The sequence below is a fragment of the Monodon monoceros genome, unplaced genomic scaffold (assembly GCF_005190385.1).
Source record: "Monodon monoceros isolate NGI ecotype Baffin Bay Population unplaced genomic scaffold, NGI_Narwhal_1 Super_Scaffold_6, whole genome shotgun sequence".
NCBI lineage: Eukaryota > Metazoa > Chordata > Mammalia > Artiodactyla > Monodontidae > Monodon > Monodon monoceros.
In genome coordinates, this window is record NW_021703783.1 from 17,394,085 (window position 1) to 17,416,189 (window position 22,105).

The window sequence follows — 22,105 nt, forward strand, 5'->3', positions numbered from 1 at the left end:
CTTGCTGTTGAGAGCATGTGAGCCCAGGTTTTCTACTCTCATTAAGTGGCACCATGATGGAGCGAGCTATTATCACCTTCATACAAGAGAGGCATAAAAACAGGACAGATTTTCCAATCTAAGGATGCGTGACTTTTCACTCTGGTTTGATGCTGTTGTCTAATGATTCACAAGTTTTCCCCTAAAAGCAGCTTCTTTACCTTCCACTAATTGAATCCGAGCTCACTGAGTCACTCTGTTCTACATCTGTACACCTTATGCTACCTTGATTCCAGAAGGACTGGGATAAAATCCTTTCTTCCAATCTGCCTTCTCTCACTGCAGCCACTGACTTTAAAAAATTTTCATTGGAGTATAGTTGCTTTACAATATTGTGTTACTTTATACTGTACAGCAAAGTGAATCAGCTATACGTATACATATATCCCCTTCTCATTTAGGTCACCACAGAGCACTGAGTAGAGTTCTCTGTGCTATACAGTAGGTTTTCATTAGTTATCGATTTTATTTTTTAATTTAATTTTATTTTTTAATATTTATTTATTTATTTGGTTGCATTGGGTCTTAGTTGCAGCACGTGGGATCTTTCATTGCAGCACATGGGCTCTTTGTTGCAGCACATGGGCTTCTCTCTGGTTGTGGCACATGGGCTCCAGAGTGCGTGGGCTCAGTAGTTGTGGTGTATGGGCTCTCTATTTGTGGTGTGCAGGCTCAATAGTTGCAGTGCTCGGGCTTAGTTGCCCCGTGGTATGTGGGATCTTAGTTTCCCCACCAGGGATCAAACCCACATCCCTTTCATTAGAAGACGGACTCTTAACCACTAGACCACCAGGGAAGTCCCAGTTATCTATTTTATACATAGTATCAATAGTGTATATATGTCAGTCTCAATCTCCCAATTCATCTCACCCACCCCTTTCCCCCTTGGTATCCATACGTTTGTTCTCTACTTCTGTGTCTCTATTTCTGCTTTGTAAATAAGATTGCCTATACCAATTTTTTTCAAATTCCACATATATTCATCAATATATGATATTTGTTTTTCTCTTTCTGATTTACTTCACTCTGTATGACAGTCTCTAGGTCCATCCATATCTCTACAAATGACCAAATTTCATTTCTTTTTATGGCTGAGTAATATTCCATTGTATATATGTACCACATCTTCCTTATCCATTCCTCTTGATGAACATTTAGGTTGCTTCCATGTCCTGGTTATTGTAAACAGTGCTGCAATGAGCATTGGGGTTCATGTGCCTTTTTGCCTCTTTGATTTCTTGTGATCTCTTGGTTATTTAGTAGTATATTGTTTAGTCTCCATGTGTTTGTGTTTTTTACAGTTTTTTTCCTGTAATTGATTTCTAATCTCACAGCATTGTGGTTGGAAAAGATGTTTGATACTATTTCAATTTTCTTAAATTTACCAAGGCTTGATTTGTGACCCAAGATGTGATCTATCCTGGAGAATGTTCCATGTGCACTTGAGAAGAAAATGTATTCTGCTGCTTTCAGATCGAATGTCCTATAAATATCATTTAAGTCTATCTGCTCTAATGTATCATTTAAGGCTTGTGTTTCCTAATTAATTTTCTGCCCAGATGACCTGTCCATTGGTGTAAGTGGAGTGCTAAGGTCCCCCACTATTATTGTGTTACTGTCAATTTCCCCTTTTATGACTGTTAGCATTTGCCTTATGTATTGAGGTGCTCCTATGTTGGGTGCATATATATTTACAATTGTTATATCTTCTTCTTGGATTGACCCCTTGATCACTATGTAGTGTCCTTCCTTGTCACTTATGACAGTCTTTATTTTAAAGTCTATTTTGTCTGATATGAGTATTGCTACTACTCCAGCTTTCTTTTGACTTCCATTTGCATGGAATATCATTTTCCATCCCCTCACTTTCATTCTGTATGTGTCCCTGGGTCTGAAGTGCCACTGACTTTTTCATGTATTTCCTGACAGCAAATAAACACGCTTTTCCCATCTTTTGCTGTACTTTTTCAGTGGCACCAACATGCCACACTGATTCACTCGTTTACACTATCAATTAATTCTACTGAAAGTAATTGATATACTTTATATATCAATATATTAATAATCTAATATCAAGTATAGGAGAGTTTTTAGAAAACTGGTAGAAACTGATAGAAAGTTTCTGGAAACAAGATAGAAATCAAAAAAAAAAGGTAAAGGTACTTTGAAAACTATAAAGCACTGCTATTTAAATAATTATATATATATATGTACACCTATATATATATTTTTTGTAGACCTGTATAAATACTTATGAAACACTGAACAAGAGATATTGTAGCCACCTTAAAGCAGAGGAAGCTGGGATGTCTGGGAGACAGCGGTAAGAACTGCCATCCGAGAGGGTGGAAGGGGACAATTCATAAAGAATCTTGCAGGAATTTAATTGCATTCTAAATGAATGAGACTTCAAGGCAGAGTGATGGGGTTAATGGAGAGAGCTTGACTTGAAATGCTCTGTTTTCTAGGTGTCACTAATACAGTCGTGCCTGGTTTGCTATTATTGTTGAAGTTTTCTCTATGGTCGTTCTGTATGTGATAATATGTCAGGCCTTCCCAGGGTTTTTGAACACTTATACATGAGATGAGTTTTGAATATCCTTCCCTAAAAGCTGTAGCAAAGAATAAACTTAATGGACAGCAGACTGGTCTGGGTACAGTAAGTCCCCTACATAGGAACAAGTCCCATCCTGAGAGCAGGTTCGTAAGTCCAATTTGTTTGTTAAGTCCAACAAAGTTAGCCTAGATACCCAACTAACACAGTCAGCTATATAGTACTGTACCGTAGTAGGTTTATAATACTTTTCACACAAATAATACATAAAAAACAAACAAACACAAAAAATAAAGAAAACATTTTTAATCTTACAGCACAGTACCTTGAAAAGTACAGCAGTACAGTCCAACAGCTGGCATACAGGGGCTGGCATCGAGTGAACAGGCAGGAAGAGTTACTGACTGGAGGAGGGAGAGGAGGCGGGAGATGGTAGAGCTGAAGGATCGTCAGCAACAGGAGACGGAGGGCAGGCTGCAATTTCACTCACGCCTGACGTTGATGGCACAGGGTCTGGTTCCTCGCTGGATTGAATTCTATCTACCCTCGTGAAAAAATGATCCAGTGATGTCTGGGTAGTAGCTCTTTTTTTCTCGTCACAGATGACATGGTAGCACTGGATTGCATTCTGAACGGCTGCTGCAACCTTCATGTACAGTTCTGTGTTCCGGTCCTGTGCCTCAAATACTAACAGTGCCTCCTCAAATAAAGAAAATCCCCTTGCCATTTCCTGCACTGTGAATCTCTTCAGTTCTTCAGTTACTTCTTCCTCTTGTCTCTCTTCATCCTTTCTCTGGGCCTCCAGTTCCATCAGGTCTTCATTAGTTATCTCCTCGTGTTGCACACAAGGAGTTCAGTGAAGTCGTCCTCTTGCAGATCTAGCTCCAGCTACTCGCTGAGGGTCACTGAGTTGCTGAAGACCTCTTTGGACTCCTCATCCACCTTCTCAAATCCACAAAAATCGTGAACAAACAGCAAGGAAAGGTTCTTCCAAACCCCATTCACGGTGATGGCCGTAACCTCATGCCAAGCAAAGTCAATGTTTTTTATGGCATTGTAGATGTTATAGTCCTTCCAAAACTGTCAAAATGTTGTTCCTGATTCGTCACTTGCGTTTACTGCCTGATGAAAAGTGTGACATAAATATTTCTTGAAAGTCGCTATAATTCCCTGGTCCATAGGTCGGATGAGGGACATAGTATTCGGTGGCAGACGCACTACTTTGATATTGGGATGAAAGTCGTCCTTGAGCGGGGAGTGGTCCAGAGCACTGTCGAGCAGCAAAAGAATGTTGAATGGGATGTCATTCTCCAAGCAATATTTCTCTACCTCTGGGATAAAGTGGTGGAAAAACCAGTACTGGAAACTGGTCTGTGTAACTCAGGTTTTGGGGTTACTCTTCCACTCAACAGGAAGAGAGCCCTTGGCTATGATTTTAAGGGTCCTTGTGTTCTCTGAAAAACTGAGAGGCTTCAGCTTCATATCGCCGGAAGCATTGCCACCAAGCAAGAGTTAGCCTATCCTTTGTTGCTTTATAGCCTGGCATCAACTTTTCCTCCTTACTGATGTAACTTCGGTTTGGCATCCTCTTCCAGTATAGTCCTGTCTCAACCACATTAAAAACCTGCTTAGGGGCTTCCCTGGTGGCGCAGTGGTTGAGAGTCCGCCTGCCGATTCAGGGGACACGGGTTCGTGCCCCGGTCCGGGAAGATCCCACATGCCGCGGAGCGGCTGGGCCCGTGAGCCATGGCCGCTGAGCTTGCGCGTCCGGAGCCTGTGCTCCGCAACGGGAGAGGCCACAGCAGTGAGAGGCCCGCGTACCGGAAAAAAAAAAAAAAAAAAAAAAACTGCTCAGGTAAATACGTGCCTTCACCAATAATTTCTCAAAGCATTTCAGGAAATTCCCAGGCAGCTACCGTATCTGCAGTCTCTGCCTCACCACTCACTTTTACATTGCGAAGGCTGGCTCTAGCCTTGAACCAATGAAACCAGCCATGGCTGGCATTAAAAGATGAGCCCTCTGATTCTTGGCCATGTTCCTTCTTCAAGTCTTCATAAAGGCTTTTAGCTTTCTCTTGAATCAGCATTAAGCTGAGCGGGACTCGATGCTGATGCTGACCCTGCATCCACACACTGAGAAGTTTCTCCATCTCCTCCCTCACTTTCCCATGCTTCTTCAATATTACTGTCGACATCATTGGCACAGGAGACTTCACATGTTCCATGATTTTGTCTTTAGAATCGTGCTGATGGTTGAACAATTCTTGCTATAAGCAACGTCTACCTCTTTTAGCCTCGCCCCACTCTCTCGATTATTTCCACTTTTGCTTCCATTGTTATCGCTTGGCGCTTCTTAGCAGCACCAGCTACATCACGGCTGCTTTTACGCTTGCTTCCAGACATCCTGGCCTTGAGATAAAGACATTGTACTACTGTACTCTATACAGTCCTGTACAGTAAATACACAAAAGCACAACCATTTGTAGAGGATGCACGCATGTGAAAATGCACGCCAGACACGCGAGCTAACTTAACGTGATTGGACATGTTGAACGCACGTTCGCATCTTTGAAATTTCGAAACTTGAAGGTGCGTATGTAGGGGACTTACTGTAAACCCAAATTTACCATGCATATAATTCCATATACTATCCTTTGGGAAGCTTCCTTGTACGGGCAGCAGGGCACCTAGAAAAAGCATCCTACCTCATCCTCTCCGAGGTGTTGCCTGCAAACGGACAAGTGGTGTCTTTCACATCCTCAATAGGTAGACACATCTCTTATCACCTCCATTTCAGGCCTTAGCATCTGTACAGAATCATAAAGCAATAAAGACTTATATTTAAACAGTTGGCCCAGAACATAAATTTCTTACCCATCTTCCATTATACTTGTTTATCATGCATCTAATAATGAATTCTGTCAAATTCTTCGCTAGTCAAATTTCCCTAATTTTTTTAAGCTTTACCAAAAAATGTTCAGTGCCTTTATTATTAAAAAAATAAATAAATAAATAGTTGACCTGGAGTGAAAGATTGTTCAAAATGCTCATAATGTAAATTAGCATACGTGTGGTTTAAAATGTAGCAGGTAATTAGTTTTCTATAATGTAGGATTCTTGAGAGCTAGTCTATAATGAATAATATATCTGGAAGAGTGTGGCCATTATAGTCTGAACCTCTGGGGCTTTGCAGTTTCAAAGGAGAAAATATATTCTGTATATAATTACTTGGCATTTTCAGTGGCTACAGAAGTACCAATAACTAAATACTTTTGATTATAATATTAAGAAAAAATTTGGCAGGGTACTTAAAAAATTTTAGTAAATGTAATATATTCATAACTGGCAGGATATTATAAGTATTCTTGAAGTGGTCTTTAAATGTTGAAATGGACTTCTTTCTAATCCTTCTCTGATTCTGACCTGGAAGGAGAATTTCCAATTACGCTGAGAAGGAAGAAATCCCACGGCAGTAGGAGGCGTTAGCACCATGCCAAGTATATGAAGGTGTCTGTGAGGCAAGTTTAAGACAGCCTCTTTCTGTGTCTTGTAACCAAAATGGAATGTTTCCTGAGGCATCAAACTACGATAAATTATCTATTCCAGGATGGTAAAAAAATAAAAAAAAAAAGGAATGTGCTGATTTTAGTTAATAATGTACTTCTTTGTTGTTCCTCAGTTCTCTGGGGAGTATCTCATAACCTAGGGAAAGAAACAGGCAGGAAGCAATTAATTACAATAGTCGGATACTTTCAGTAATAGAAGAAACAAAGGAGAAACCAATCCCAGCTTTTCTTATTCTAGTTTCAATCCTCTCACTGATGTGCAGGAGGTCACTGTGTCTAAGATAGGATCTCCTGAAACATAGCGAGGTATACAGCAAGTTCAAGGCCATAGAGATTAATTGGTGTAGGTAGTCATGCCGGGCAGCGCCTATAGACATTTTTAGCTGGATGTTGTGCATACCTACATGGGTTATCTGGTGGTTCATGGAGTTGCTCCCCCAATTTGTAGGCATTGACTTCAGGCTTATAGAGAATTTTTTTTTTTTTTTTTTTGCAGTACGCAGGCCTCTCACTGCTGTGGCCTCTCCCGTTGCGGAGCACAGGCTCCGGACGCGCAGGCTCAGCGGCCATGGCTCACGGGCCCAGCCGCTCCGCGGCATGTGGGATCTTCCCAGACCGGGGCACGAACCCGTGTCCCCTGCATCGGCAGGCGGACTCTCAACCACTGCGCCACCAGGGAAGCCCTGACTTCAGGCTTATAAAGGAACAATTCTGTATCCACAAAGTGTCCATTCAGCCACATCTGGAGATACAAGACTCTGAGGGCTGTGTATAGAGAAAACCAAGACAAAACTTGACAACCAAGATTTTTAAAATTCTGCCCAATTGGGTCACCTGCAGTCGGGCCAGATAGTCCTCTTACCACAGCTGCAACCTGAGTCCTGCTCTCTGCTTGGCCCCTCCAAGTACTTTCTAACCTTGGCAAAGGGTCCAGAGGTCATCCCTTCCTTACATCTTAGGCCATGTAGAGGTTAAGCATACATTTATTTCTTCCTGTCTGTAAATCCTCTCAATGATTAGTTTTTCTCTCTAATGGCAGTACTCTGTGTGCTGTATACTCACTCACCAGCCACAACCAGGCACATAAAGGAAGGGGCCAGGGCTTCCCTGGTGGCGCAGTGGTTGGGGGTCCGCCTGCCGATGCAGGGGACACGGGTTCGCGCCCCGGTCCAGGAAGATCCCACATGCCGCGGAGCGGCTGGGCCCGTGAGCCATGGCCGCTGAGCCTGCGCTCCGCAACGGGAGAGGCGGCAGCAGTGAGAGGCCCGCATACCACAGGGAAGGAAGAAAGAAAAAAAAAAGAAAGAAAGGGGCCAGCTAAGTGTGGTGAGAATGCCCACACTCCACATACCTTATACCTTCTGAGCTGAGCTCTTGCATCGCCCATCAATTATCTGAAAGGACAGATAGGTGGGATTCTTACTGTTTGAACTGAAACCTCGAACCTTTGAAGACCATGTTGGACAGAGTATTTTTTAATGGTTCACCAACACTATACTGTCTTATACAGCTACAGCCCCTTACAAAGCACTTAACAATTTTTCTTTTAGCAAAAATGATCTTAGGGGGCTTCTAGTCTAACACCTTAATTTTCTAAATGAGAAAAATAAGGCTCAAGGAATAAACTGGCTTGCCCAAGGACAGAGAGAGTTGCCAAGAGTCATTTCTTTAAGTATTCAAAAATCATTTATTTATTGAGTATCTACAACCCTATTCTTGCAATGCATGGATGTACAGTTTCTCACATTTTGACCTCTCTGAAATCTGGGTGAGTCTTAGAGTTGCTGTCTGCCAGGCATTGACTTTCCACAAGCATCAAAACTTGCAGAGCGAGTGTCACCATCTGGGAAAAAAATCACGAAGACAATAATGGAGCAATCTTTTAAGAAATACTGCTTCACTGATGCACTTGATGACACAGACCATGATATTGTGTGGAAAAATGTATGTACTGGCAACTTTCACTGAAAATTTATACTGGAGATCTGGATTCTGAGTGAGAAGTTGTTTCAGGAATAGCTCAAGCAATTTATTTTTGCTATGTATGATAAATTTATGTTCTTTCTAAACAAATCTAAAAGAGCTCTTCTATATATTAAAATTAAACGCCTAAAGTGACAAGAAGGCATTGTCCCATAGCATAAATGGTGGCATTTTTTTTCATACGTATGTAAAATGATGGTGTATCTTACAGTTGATGTCATGCTAGTCAATGAGATATGGTATATTCCTGGCTCTCTTCTAGATGCCAGATCTTCAGCAAAGAAAAAAAGACATAAAGCTTCTGAAGCTTAAATTCCAGGAGGATAATCAAAAGAAACAAACAAGGAAAATATCAAGTAGTGGGTAGTAAGGGCTATGTGGAGAATTAGCATTAGGTGATGTTCAAGAGAGAGATTGGGTGGCTTCTTTAAGTGATCAAGTTTCTCACCCCATGGAGGTGACTTTAAGCGGAAGAAGTAATGATACTAGGTGGGTGGAAGATCCAGGACTAGAAGAGTCTCCTGAACACCAGCACCTTTGCCAACAAACCTCTGCAGGCTGATAGTATAATTACAGTGACAAAGCCTATTCACAGTTCTTTTTCACTCTGGAGGCACAATTCTTATTTCAAAGTGAATGTGGACTTTAGAGCAAACTACTCCTTCTTCTCGTCATTTTAAATGGAACTGTCTTAGATGGCTGGTGTTTTATGCATTAAAATACACTGGGAACTTCCCTCGTGGTCCAGTGGTTAAGACTCCGTACTCCCAATGCAGGGGGCCCAGGTTCGATTCCTGGTCGGGGAACTAGATCCCCCATGCATGCCACAACTAAAGGAGCCGCATGCCACAACTAAGACCCGACACAGCCAAATAAATAAATAAATATTTTAAAAATAATAATAAAATAAATACATTGAACTTTTTATGTAATAAGTGACCTTAGGAGAATGAATCTTGAAAATCCCTGTGAAATGCAAGAAGAAAGGAGGGAAGGAAAGAAGGAAGGAAGAATGGTGGGAGATGGAGAGAGAAAGAGAAGGAAAGAAAAAGAGGGAGGGAGGGAGGAAGGGAGAATAACACACTTAACATCAAATGTCCTGTCAAAACATTTGCCAAAGCTTTAAATAATTAGACAAAACCGATATCAGAATTGAAGACTATCAATTTGGAGTTTGGAAAGAAGAATAATTGACCTCATTGGCTTTTTATTCTTTTCTTGATTGATTGCTGTTTAGATGGTAGGTATTTAAAACCAGAATGTTTATAAAAGAATGACTGAAAGGTTCTTGGCCAGTAATTTAGTTTTAAAATATCAGAGATTCCAAAAACTGAAATCCCAAAAACAAGCCTACAAAAAAAAAGTGATAAAATAAAAGCTCCTGAAACATTGGGATTAAAAAATAATAAAATGTTAATAAAAAAGACAAACAAAGTAACTCCTAGGATAGATTAAAATTCAGACAGCATGACACTAAAATGGTAAAAGCTATTAGAGATACGTAAGCACTAAGAGAATTAACTGGTTTTTATCTTAAATAGCTTTATGCTTAAAAGTTTATCTTGAACCCTAAACAATGGCATTTCAATTTTTTTAAAGAAAAAACAAAAGTTTCATTCATTTTACCTGTAATAAATATTTACTCTGCCTTTATTATGTACTAAGAACTCTTTGTAATATGCCAAGAACTCTTGGTTGGTTGTAGAACTCATTGTAATATGCCAAGTTCAGCTGACACAAAATAAAAGCAATTGCAAACAGGTTATTAATAATTTAAGACCTAAAATCTGAGGGATAAAGTGGTACCTATGTCCTTCCCATTGAGCATCCAAGAAAATTGGTCTCGAGTTTCCCAACTACAGACATTAAGTGGCAGTCCCTTAGGTTCATGCCTCTGAAACATGATAAGAATAAATATGAAAGGGCTTTCTGGAAAATGCCCAAGGGTACAAACAGCAATCAATCCACTGAACACAGCTGCTCCCCACCTCCTTCCACCCATTACAAATTGATGCTTCAGCTTTTATTTCCATCATTATAACCACTTTGGTGAATGAGATATTTGTGCCAATGTGCGGAGGACAACCTTACGGGCTAATAAATGTTTCTGGGAGCCAGTGATGGCTGAGTACTTCATTTCAAAGCGGAGGACTAGGAGACTGATCAATTTATATTCTGGTGAAGGCCCATCAAACATAACTGTGTCCAAGCAAACACAGAAAGGACTCTTCCTCAATTTCCTCGATTTCAGAGAGTGAGAAAGAGATGGGAGTGTCTGTAAATAGACCCATTTCTCTAAATACACCTAGCAAATATCACCCAAGGCAGACAAGAATAATTCAACTAGATGACTCTGTTGTTAAAACATATATGTGTGCCTCTGTCTTATAAGGTATGAAATAGTTACCTTCATCCTTATGCCAAAAAGAATCCTTCTTGTTCCCTCAATCTGAAGCCTAGCAGTTTCCTTGAAAATCTTACCTGTGAGAATAAAATGCTGTGTGTGACTGACTGCAATGTAAATGGAGAAAAAGTGTTCTAACCACTGTCTGGGTCATCATTCATTCTAAGCTTCATCTGTCATCTTCTCTACAGATCTAATCAATTCCCTTAATCTCAGATAAATAATCTCCCGTCAAGAAAACATTACTGCTAGGAGTATCAAGTTTTCCAATTAACCTTGTATATGTAAAGTTACTTCAAAAACCATCACAATGAAAGCGCTACATTGATATACTGGAGGAGAATCTTCAACTATATAATATTTTTTGCTGTGGCAGTATACTTTTTGCTAATTGAGGTAATTAAATCTCACAGGTAAAAGTTACATCTGAGAGACATAATAAAATGATTCTCTTGTTTAGCAATGAAAAATAAACCAACCTTATCAAAACTTCTGAATCATTTGCAAGAGACATTATCAAGCTCAATAAGTGGATATAGATTTAAATCAGCATTTGGAAATGTTTCTCAATTGATATTAATTCTTTTACAATAAATAATTGATTGCTCAGAAACTGTAAAATTTTGTAATTAACAAAGATCTTAATTATTCCCACCACAAAAAAGAAATGGTGTTAGTTAACAGTATGGTGCTATTTCCTATTGCAATATATAAATGTATCAAATCAACATGTTGTACACCTTGAAGTTACACAAGGTTACATGTCAATTATATCAATAAATTAAATTAATTAATTAATTAATAATAAATATTTTAAAATTTAAAAAGCCAAACTCATAAAAAACGGAGCAGAATGGTGGTTACCAGGGCTTGGGATGAAGATGGGGTGGGCATTGGCAGGATGTTTTTTAAGGGTACAAACTTGCAAAGAGTAGATATGTAAGTCTTAGAGCTCTAACGCACAGCATGGTGACTATGGTCAACAATACTGTATTACAAGCTTCAAAGTTGCTAAGAGACTAGATCTTGTTATCACCACAAAAATATAACTGGAAAAATCCCTAAACAACACTCTTATAAATAACCCATTAGTCCGGAAGGAAATAAAACGGAAAATTGTAAAATACTTTGAATTTAATGAAAACAACATCTCAAAATTTGGGGAGCCTCTTAAAGTAGTGTATGTAGAGAAATGTGTCACATTCACTTTTTTTTTTTTTTTTTTGCGGTACGCGGGCCTCTCACTGTTGTGGCCTCTCCCGTTGTGGAGCACAGGCTCTGGACGCACAGGCTCAGCAGCCATGGCTCACGGGCCCAGCCGCTCCGCGGCATGTGGGATCTTCCCAGACTGGGGCACGAACCCATGTCCCCTGCATCGGCAGGCGGACTCTCAACTACTGCGCCACCAGGGAAGCCCCACATTCACTTTTATATATTAGAAAAGAAGAAAGGCCTCAAATCAATGATCTAAGCTTCCACCTTAGAAGAAACTAGAAAAATAAGAGCAAATTAAACCAAAACAAGTGTCAGGAAGGAAATATAAAGATAAGAGCAGACTCAAATAGCATTGACAACAGAGGAAAAAACAATAGAGAAAAATCAATAAAACCAAAAGCGGGTTCTTTGAAAAAGTCAATTAATGACATAAACTTCCAGCCAAGCTTATCAAGAAAAGAAGTGAGGAGCCGCAAATTACCGATATCAGGAATTAAAGAGGATACATCACTACAGTTCCCACAAATATTACAAAGATAAATAAGGAGCTAGTATTAATAACTTTATAGCAATAAACCACAAATCAGAAAAAACAAATTACTTAGACACAAACTACCAATGCTTACACAAGAAGAAAAAGATAACCTGAACAGCCCCATATCTATTAATAAATTCAATAAAATCAATTTATAGTTAAAGATATTTGAACAAAGAAAACTCAAGACTTAGATGGCTTCATAGGCAAATTCTATCACACATTTATGGAAAAAAATAGCATCAATTTTAGACAAACTTCTGGAAAATAAAAAAGGAGGGAACATTTTGTTTAACATTTGAAAATTTGGTTTTAACGTTTGAAAATCAATGTGTAATTCACCATATCAGGAAACTGAAGAAGAAAATTCATCTGATCATCTCAGTAGATGGAGAGTAAGCACTTGATAATATTCGGAGCATGTTGGAAAAACCCACAGATAACATCATACTTAATAGTGAATGCCTTCCCCCTGAGGTCTGGAACAGGCTAGAATATCCACCCTTATCACTCTACCTTATATTTACTTAATAATTTAATAAGGTAATAATTAATACGGCCAATTTAGTAAGGAACAAGGAAAATAAATATAAGCTATTTAGATTCAAAGGAATAAATAAAACTGTCCCCATGTACAATTATAAAATGACTGTCTACATGAAAACTCCAAAGAAACACGGAAAAATCTACTAGAATCAATACATGGCTGCAGGATGCAAGATCAATGTAAAAAATCAATTATACTTGTATATACTAAAAATCAATTTTCAACAAAGATGCCATGTCAATCCAATGTAGAAAAGCTAGTCAACATTGTCCATTGCTGGAGAAATTGGACATCCATATGCAAGCAAATGAATGAATGAATCCTTGACCCCTACCTCACACCATATAAAAATGTAACTTGAAATGATCATGTACCCAAATGTAAAGCCAAAAACTGTGAAATTTCTAGAAAATGTTTGTGAGGTTCATCAGGCAAAAATTTCTTAGATAGAACACAGCACAAACCAAAAAAGAAAAAAAAAGAATTAGACTTCATCAAAATTAAACACTTCTTTTCCTCAAAAGATAATGTTTAAGGAACACAAAATAAGCCACAGACTGAGGGGAAATATTTGCAAAATACGTATTTTTAAAAAAAACCTGACATCTAGAATATATAGCTCTCACAACTCAATTGACAGCTGCTGAGCACTAGGAACTGAAACTTGGCAGCCTTCCTCGAATGGAGTAGGCATGGAGGAAATTACCTGCTAAAGAATCCTGGAAACCTGTATGGGAGTCTTGGCCGGTTTGGCACCCTTGCTGCAGAAGACCATCTTCTACTGTGTGGAACCCATTCCAACAGCGACACCATGTGGCAGTGAGAAGCAAATGCAAACCAAAGAGGTTCTGGAAGCTGATTGAATATCTGGGGGACTGTTTCAAGCCCCCAGAATTGACGATGACTTCAAAGACTGGAGATTATGGATTTCTGCTAATTATTCAGATGTGTATTCCAATTAAAAAATTAATTGGAAAATAAAAGTTACAATTGTACCTTGAGTCTGCGAAGCATTTCATATTAGATGTTACCGTAAGTGGCATAACTATGGTAACTTGATACTTGAACTATATCTCTACAATTTAAACTTATGAGAACTTGTATTAGTTTTCCATTGCTACCATAACAAATGATCACAAACCGAGTGACTTAAGTTTATCTTACAGTTCCACAGGTCATAAGTCTGACGTGGGTCTCACCAGGCTAAAACCAAGCTGTTGGCTTCAGCCCTGTTCCTTTCTAGAGGCTCGAGGGGAGAATCTGTTTCCTCACCCATTTAAGCTGTTGGCAAAATTCAGTTCCTTGCAGTTGTAGAACTGAGAACCCCGTTTCCTTGCTGGCTGTCAGCATCCAGATGCCACCCACATTCCTTGGTTTGTAGCTCCCTTCTTCCTTCTTGAAAGCCAGCAGGTTGAGTTCACCTCTCATCGAATCTCTCTGACCTACTCTTCTACCCCTCCTTTCCACTTTTAAGGATTCAACTGATTAGATTCGAGGACCCTCGAAGATAACCTTGGATAATTTCCCCATCTCAAGGTCTTTAGCTTTGATCCTAACTTCAAAGTCCCTTTTGTCATCTAAGGTAATAGATTCACAGGCCCTGGAGATTCAGCTTTGCAGAGGGTGGCAGGAGGGCCATTATTCTGCCTACTATAAATATGTATTTTTTAAAGTTTAAAAGTCTAATCTTAAAAATGTCTTGACATTTCTACTGGAGAAAAGTCAAAACTTTTTAGGATAGGATTTACCCAATCCTTCCCAATATTTCCTTCAGCCTGGTTCCTTATTCCCCTCCATTCAGCCTATACTAGATTTAACTTGAGGTCAACGAAGGGTTTTTGATAAACCTCCTGAAGTAGTGGGCAAAATTTTACATGTATGCTTATTCTTCTGGAGACAAGGTACAGAGCTTAGATCAGATTCTCAAAGTACTCGTTGAAAGACCCTCCCCCTGAAAAAAGAAAAAGCTACAAAAGTGTTTGACAATAAATATGTTGCTTTCGCATAACATACATTTTCATGCTTCCACATTTTTCTGCATCTCGTTCAGTGTGGCTGGGGGCTATCGTGGGAAGACTGTGAATCTCTCAGGCGTCTGACTCAAGCTAAAACTGGTCAAGTGGTGATGGCATTTATCTAATAACAAATAATGAAGGTAGCAAGTCTGATGGGGAGCCACCAAGACGAAAGCAATTCAGGACAAGTTGCATGAACCCGCAAGACAGCCAAAAACTCGAGGGGAGGTCATCTTAACTCAGGGAATCTAAGGAACGAAAGTCATACTATCTATAATAAAATTACAAGTTTGGATATGATCAAAGTTGCCATAAGCTACATGGATGGACAGCAAAATCAGGGGAAGTTTTGTCACACATATGGCAGATTATCTATCAATAAGAAGAAGTCAACCCCATAGAACAGAAATCCTATTTTCACAGGAAAGTGTGAACTTAAATAAAAAGGTTTTATTCATAATAGGCAAAAATGTCCAAATGGGGATGCATCTAGAAAGTATTATACTAAGTGAAATTTACCAAGCACAAGATCCTATTTACATGGAAGGGGAAGTGAACTGACTGCAAAAGGGAACAGGGTGTGCTCTTCGGGGGACGAAATGTTCTTTATCTTGGTTACGCAACTGAACCTATTTGTCAAAACTTGTACACTTAAATTTTATTGAATGTAAATTATACCTTATTAGCATACTTTAATATGTAAGAAGGATACATACTAAGTTATTAACATGGATTGGGAGGGATGATATGGGGGAAGAGAAAGCTAGGTGTAAAGGTAAAAAATAAAACCACTTTTTAAAAATTATGTACATGATCCAATTTACGCATTTATGAAAAATTATATGTGTATGCATGAAAAAGCCTGTCAGCTATCTGACGCTGCAATATTGAAATCCAACACTTGCATCCTTGGCATGTTCAAATTTAGGGGTGGATCAGGTGATGGAAGCCAGATGGTGATGGATTACAGCAGAGTAGGAGGTGGAGGAAGTGGGACAGTGAGTCTAGCAAACTAACAAAGTATTGGTTAAATTGTGTAGTTAAGCTTTGTAATAAAGAATGAAAGAGAATAAATAATAAAGAATGAAATAAAGAATAAAGAATGAAAGAGATACTGTGAGGTGTGCTGTTAGATCCCATAACTGGCCTCAATATTTCCAAAAGATTAAGTCCCAGCACGTCTAAAATGATGTTTCTGAGGGAATCCACACACAGGGAACAGCAGCAACTCTTGGGGCATCAGGTAACATCAGCTTTTCTGGAAGGAGCCAATCTTGGCATGGGCTGACTGTACTTCACAGGTAACCCACACCGAGCAAACAGCCTGGGTCTGCAGACAGCAAGCCTGAGTACTGTAACTCTGGCTTTTCTAGAAATCAGCCTGTGCCTCTGTTGAGTATCCAAATATTCGGACCAAAATGGAGATAACGTCACCCAGCTAGTTTTATGTTTTAAGAATTAGTAACAATGCATATGCACAGGATGTGGCACAAAACAGGTACTCAATTAGTGATAATTACATTATGAATCCCCTGCCAAGAAAGGACTCAGAAACATACTCAGGAATCCCAAAATAGCTGCTGGCTGGCTGGCTGGATAAATAAAACTATGAATAAGTCAGTCAATTCCAGGGACCTGCCTATTTTTCTAGACTGAGCTTAAGTATCATTTCCTTGGGGAAGCTACCTTCACCCCAAGCTACACACATTTTCTCACTTAATAGTGTAGGTTTCCTACCAAAGGCAATGAGAGTAGCACAATTACATATGTATTTTTCCCCCAAATTAAGAACAGGGCCTTGCATATAGTATACGCACAACAGATGACTGTTGACTAAAGAAATGAATGGAGATGATCAGATGGAAAGTGATTTCTGACCACTGACAGTACTACATCAAAGAGGCAAAAAAAGAGATTTAGGAATATTCCAGTTTATAAACTTTTTATTTAAAAAATAAAATTATAAACAAGGTACAGAAAAATATTGACACCTGTGATAACAAGGAAATGACTCCTAATCTTTAGGGCAGTTGTTATCCTGGAAGCGCAAAATCATGAGTTTTATAAAGAAATTTTGTTGTGCAAAGGAGGAATGTACTTTTAAAGGTTCACTTGTAATAGGTATTTGGCATTGACAAAAAAAGTATTTCTATCCATATATTCAACATTCTGCAGCATATTTACATTCAAGTTACATTTCCAAACTCTATGCCAAATACAGTCTAACTCACCATCAAAAATCCCTAAGATATTACTAAAATTCTGTTTATTTGGTGGGAGTGCAGTATGACTTTATTAGAAAATAATTTTGTGTTCCTTCTAGATCAATTATATTTTAACTACTTCAACAAAATTCACTGGCCTTTTCTTCCCAGTTGAAGCCAAGCCTCTTCCAGACAAATTAAACACAAATTGAAACTTGGCTAGAGACGAAGTTATATAGTAATGTTTTTCCTCCTTCCTTATTTAAACTTCCAATGGAAGGACACTGGCTCTGATAAATTACTTTTCTTTTCCAGTAGTTAGGACATATTATGGATACAAGCTGCAGAATTTTAACTTCTTTTTCAAAGATGGCTGAAGCAATTTTCCCTTTCAGTTGTTACCAAATTCCTCATCAAAATAACATACTAAGAAACCCACATAGTTTTCTGAAAACTTTTCTCCATTTTCCCCATACATTCCTAGAATCAGATGACTTACTCATTAACAATTTGTTCATTTCTTGCATAGTTTCTCTAAATTACACTAGGAGAGCTATCCTAATTTCCTGATAATCTTACCATTTAATTTTCTAAATTATGATTTTATTAAAATCAACATAAATTATACATAGCTTCCATCTTTACTACAGTTCTCAGAGAAGTTTATCCGAACTTCCTGGGGGGGAGGTGCGGTCAAGGCTCCATGGGGCCTGTCCGTCTAGGCTGGCCAAACTAAAATGTCAAGATTTGAACATTCTCAGGCCTCCAAGTGATCCCAGACAAATCCAATATACTCATAATGTATCAATTCTTCCTCAATTCTCTCAAGTCCATTTTTTACATCTAGTAAGATAAATGAATGACAAAACAAAGGAGACCCATGAATGTCATTTAGTGAAGCTCATTCTTTCTAACTGACTTCAGGTTGTAACTTCTCCTCCAGTACATGAGGGCTGGCAGGTGGCAGCAGGTTGCTGAGTTGACACCACTTCTAATTCAGATTCACGAACAAAAACCACTGCATCACCACTTACGTTTATAAGACACTGTGCCTATAAGAACAACAGGACATGTTCAGTCACAAACTCAGCAACACGCTCATACTCTTCTGGCTACCCTGGGGGCAGTGCCATAGAGCTGAAGAAGCGTACAACCCAAGAGAAAAATGAGCAAAGGATAAGAAAGCAATTCACAGGAAACAAACAAACTCATTAATATAGTTATTTAATTTTTAAAGGGATTTTTAACAATTGTGAGTTATTAAAAAACTGATAAAAGAAATTTATTCTAAGATTTAACCTAAGCAACATTCCCTTGTCCCCATTAACAGAATTATATTACTTATTAGAAATAAACAAACAGTGTGGCCCCATCATGATGTACTCTTCACCAGCAGGGCGGTTAGAACTGGACAGCATCACATTCCAAACCAGAGGGCGTCTTTAACTGTCCTCCGTTAGCCATCACTGGATCCCAAAGACCCACCAAGAAGGTGGAGGAAACAGTAATTTAGGAGCAAAACTTCCAGAGGTATTTAAGAGTAATAACTAGTCACTGGGGATGTGAAAACAGCATCTGACCTATGCAAGACCATGGTTACCAACATATTCATTAAAACATGTTTTAAGCCTCTAGAATCAAAGAGCTTTGAAGAGCAATTCTCTTTTTCGGGGGAGGGTGGGAGGTGAAAAGGCCATGGGATACATTCACAGGTTCCCGCCATCAGAGGTTTTTAACCCTATCTCACCTGGTTTTTATTTGGATTCTCCATGAAGACACACTGCTTCATTATGTAGGAGACAACAGCGTTCCCTCCCAGCGCAGCCACGTGAGCTCTCACCATCGCAAACACTTCAGCAATAAAAGCATGGAGAAAACCACTGACACCTCCTTCCTAAATGATGACGCGCAAAAAACCAAACTGGATACATGTGTAAACTAATGTACATAAAACATCAAAGAATACATATTAAAACATCTTAGGTGATCTTAATATAACGGACGATCATTTTAATTCCCTCCATAACGGGGATTTGTTGCACGAATGAACAAACCAACCTTTACTGAGCACATGTCTACGACAGGGATCACTATCTTCGTTTTACAGGTGATGAAACTGAAGCTCAGCGAATCTGTGACGTGCCCATGACGAGCCAGGACCACAGAGCTAGTGGACAGACGGCTGAGCAAGAGTTCTAACTGTCCCTCCATCTTCAGCACCTCCCTCTACCAAGTCATTCCCATCATCATTCAAATAAACTGATGGTAAATAAAAACAATGAGACTTCCCGGCTATCCATATCTCCTATTCTGAAAATGAACCAGGTTCCAGTCGCACTTGTCTTTTTCAGTTTCTCAAAGGGGTGACATCTTTTCCTGCCTCGGGGTCATTGCACATGTAGGTTCCACACCCAATTTTCCACCAGGGTAACTTTTACTCAATTCTTCAGGTCCTGGTTTACATGTGACTTCCTCAGAGAAACCTTCCTTATCAGATCTAAATTAAGTTCTCCCATTATATTCTCTGACAGGCCCTGTTTTATTTCTTTATATGACTTACTATTACTAGGAGTTACCTATTAATCACATGATTATTTATTTACTGTCCACCATGCCCGAGTTCCACTAGACTAAATCCCATCAGGTCGGGAACTGACTCTGCTGTGCTCACAACTACATACGCTAACACTTACTTCAACAGATGTACGTACTAAGTGGTCCGTACATATTAGTTAGGGAATGAAATCCAATAGTTTGGGGAACTTTTTCAGTGTTCAAAAACAAACAAAACAGAAACCAAAGGCTAAATGAGAGCTTAAAATGCTTCTCAACCTAAGTTTTCCACAAATTTTACTGGATGTTATTTATAGTCTAGGAAGAAATTTCCAACTTTAAACTGGAGGTTAAGGGCAAAATTTAACACACTGTTAGAAGAACCACTCATCCAGGTCACATCTTTCTGAAAAGTCACAGGATGGTACATAAAGTTTTGTACAGGTATCTCTCTTTGTAATTAAGGAATTAAGTGAGTTGTGTCAGCCTGCCTCTGACTCAATCATCACCCGGGACAGTTTTTTCTTGTACTTTTATCAGTTTTCCTCCTCCATCTCAAATCAAGAAATTCTGATAGCAGAGTAAAAGAGACTACAGAGGGGTAATTTCTAAAAGACTATATAATTGTAAGCAAATAATTCATCAAGCAATGAATAAATTTGGGATATTATACCATACAGTTAATATTACAAATCTCTGTTGAAAGGAAATCTACTGTGAAGTAACATTTTGGGGTATGGTTGCTTAAGCAGTAGAGAAGGCACTTAGGAAATAAAAGTGTATGGATTCAATAGTACAATATCCATGTGCTAGTAAGAGCAACCGGAAAAGGCCAATTCACCAATCTATGCCAGCTTCTCACACCCAAATTTCTTCGTCAAACTTAACAAAAGTGTCTCCTATTTTAATTCTACACTAAAAGGTTTTTGAGAGCATCTTAAGATAGTTTCTTTCCCATCTCAACACAATTAGAATATGATTTTAAAAGTAATTTATCTTAAAGGAAACATCTATCTAATTAATCTGTCAGAAGTCACTCCCTCACTTACACAAAAACAACTTATGTTTACTCTGCACCAGGCACTGTGCTAGGTGCAGGAGGGTGAGCATGATATCAAAAATTAATAAGCAAGCTGTTATTTCCAAGAAAGTACAGAAACATTGCTAGTGAAGCAATGGGGAAAAAGCACAGTTAAGTCATGTTTATAATGAACACACTTTTTAAAAATACAAACTACCGCTGAAGTAAATTTTGAAGAGTTTATTGGGTTTCACACCTAAATAATTAAAAATTTTCCCCATTCACAGTAATTTGCTTAGCAGTCCTGCTCCAAAACATAAGACAAATAGAAATATAATCTTTTCTTGAGTTTAAATTCCTCTGTAATGCAAAATATAATAGGCTGACTCTGATTCTTAACTTTGACTACATCAAGTAGAAGATTAGAACTGCTGTTACTTAAAAAAACAAATTAAAGTTTAATGATACCCAGCCAGTGTGAGGTAAGAACTTGAACATTTTTACACACTGACGGCGAGAGGGGAAGAAAACAAGCGGCCTCAGTTTTTTTCAGAGGAAGAAAACGATAGAGCTAAATGACATAAACAATCCCCAAGACATCTCTCCATGATACAGTCCCTTACTATTTCTAAATGTAAACCCTTAAAAATTGCTATTTAAATATATCTCAGGCAAATACCTACTGAGAAGACTAAGCTGTTCTTTCAGGGCTGTTTTAAACCTCTAATCAAACACAGATACATTTATTTGTTTTAGTTACCACATGATAAGGACCTGGAGTTTCTAATAATAAATGGGATTAAACACAACACAACTCTTGTGATAATACTAGCTGCTAGAGACAATCCAGACAGGTTATGAAAAAAAGGGTGTGTGTGTGTGTGTGTGTGTGTGTGTGTGTGTGTGTGTGTGTGTGACTTCTGGCAAATAAACAACCAATTTGAAACTTGTTTGGTTTTGATACTAATATCTTCAACCACAGAAAACGCACAAAAACAATTAAATAACAACTATAAAATTACCTCACGAAGAGAAGTGGTTTCCCGAATAAAAAACATGTTAATTATCCCAAGATATTTCGTTATTTTTGCTCCAGGAATGAAGGAAAGAGGTGTCATCTTAACCACGCCAACTGTAGAATTTGCACAAGGTGGAGAAGAACGATTCCGGAAATTTCCTTCACCCACTGGACTTGCTTTTTCGACTGTCACAGCTAAAATTGGAGAAAGAAGAGAAAGCATCAAGATCATATGCTGGTGACTCAATTATTCCCTAAGGTTTCCAAATAAGTGGTGACAACATTCAGCTGTCTGTGAGGCTAAGCCATGTCATGAAAGAAAAGAAATTATCATGCACTGCATGCAATTAAAAATAGAGAGAGAAAGAAAAACATAAGAGGAAATGCTGGAATGGAATCTTTTGGAAGAAAAATGGCATTCCTGCAAAAGAAAATGTTGATGAGGTGGAGC

The 22,105-nt window shown here is 38.7% G+C and overlaps 1 protein-coding gene across 8 annotated transcripts in view; it reads right to left on the reverse strand.

Moving 5' to 3' along the window:
• Nucleotides 1-16,783: 16,783 nt before the first annotated feature.
• C2CD5 (C2 calcium dependent domain containing 5) overlaps nt 16,784-22,105 on the reverse strand; it is an 82,704-nt gene continuing 77,382 nt past the window's right edge. For 5 of the 8 annotated variants that reach the window (XM_029204828.1, XM_029204832.1, XM_029204827.1 and 2 more), the window contains 3 exons: nt 21,659-21,849; nt 18,810-18,956; nt 16,788-18,114 (listed from right to left, as the gene is read on the reverse strand). In XM_029204828.1, the coding sequence (XP_029060661.1) occupies nt 17,983-18,114; nt 18,810-18,956; nt 21,659-21,849 (470 nt within the window). In that variant the 3' untranslated portion in view covers nt 16,788-17,982. Of the gene's footprint in view, nt 18,115-18,809; nt 18,957-21,658; nt 21,850-22,105 lie in introns of those variants that run through there. The other 3 variants (XM_029204826.1, XR_003791046.1, XR_003791047.1) reach the window with 3 other exon arrangements.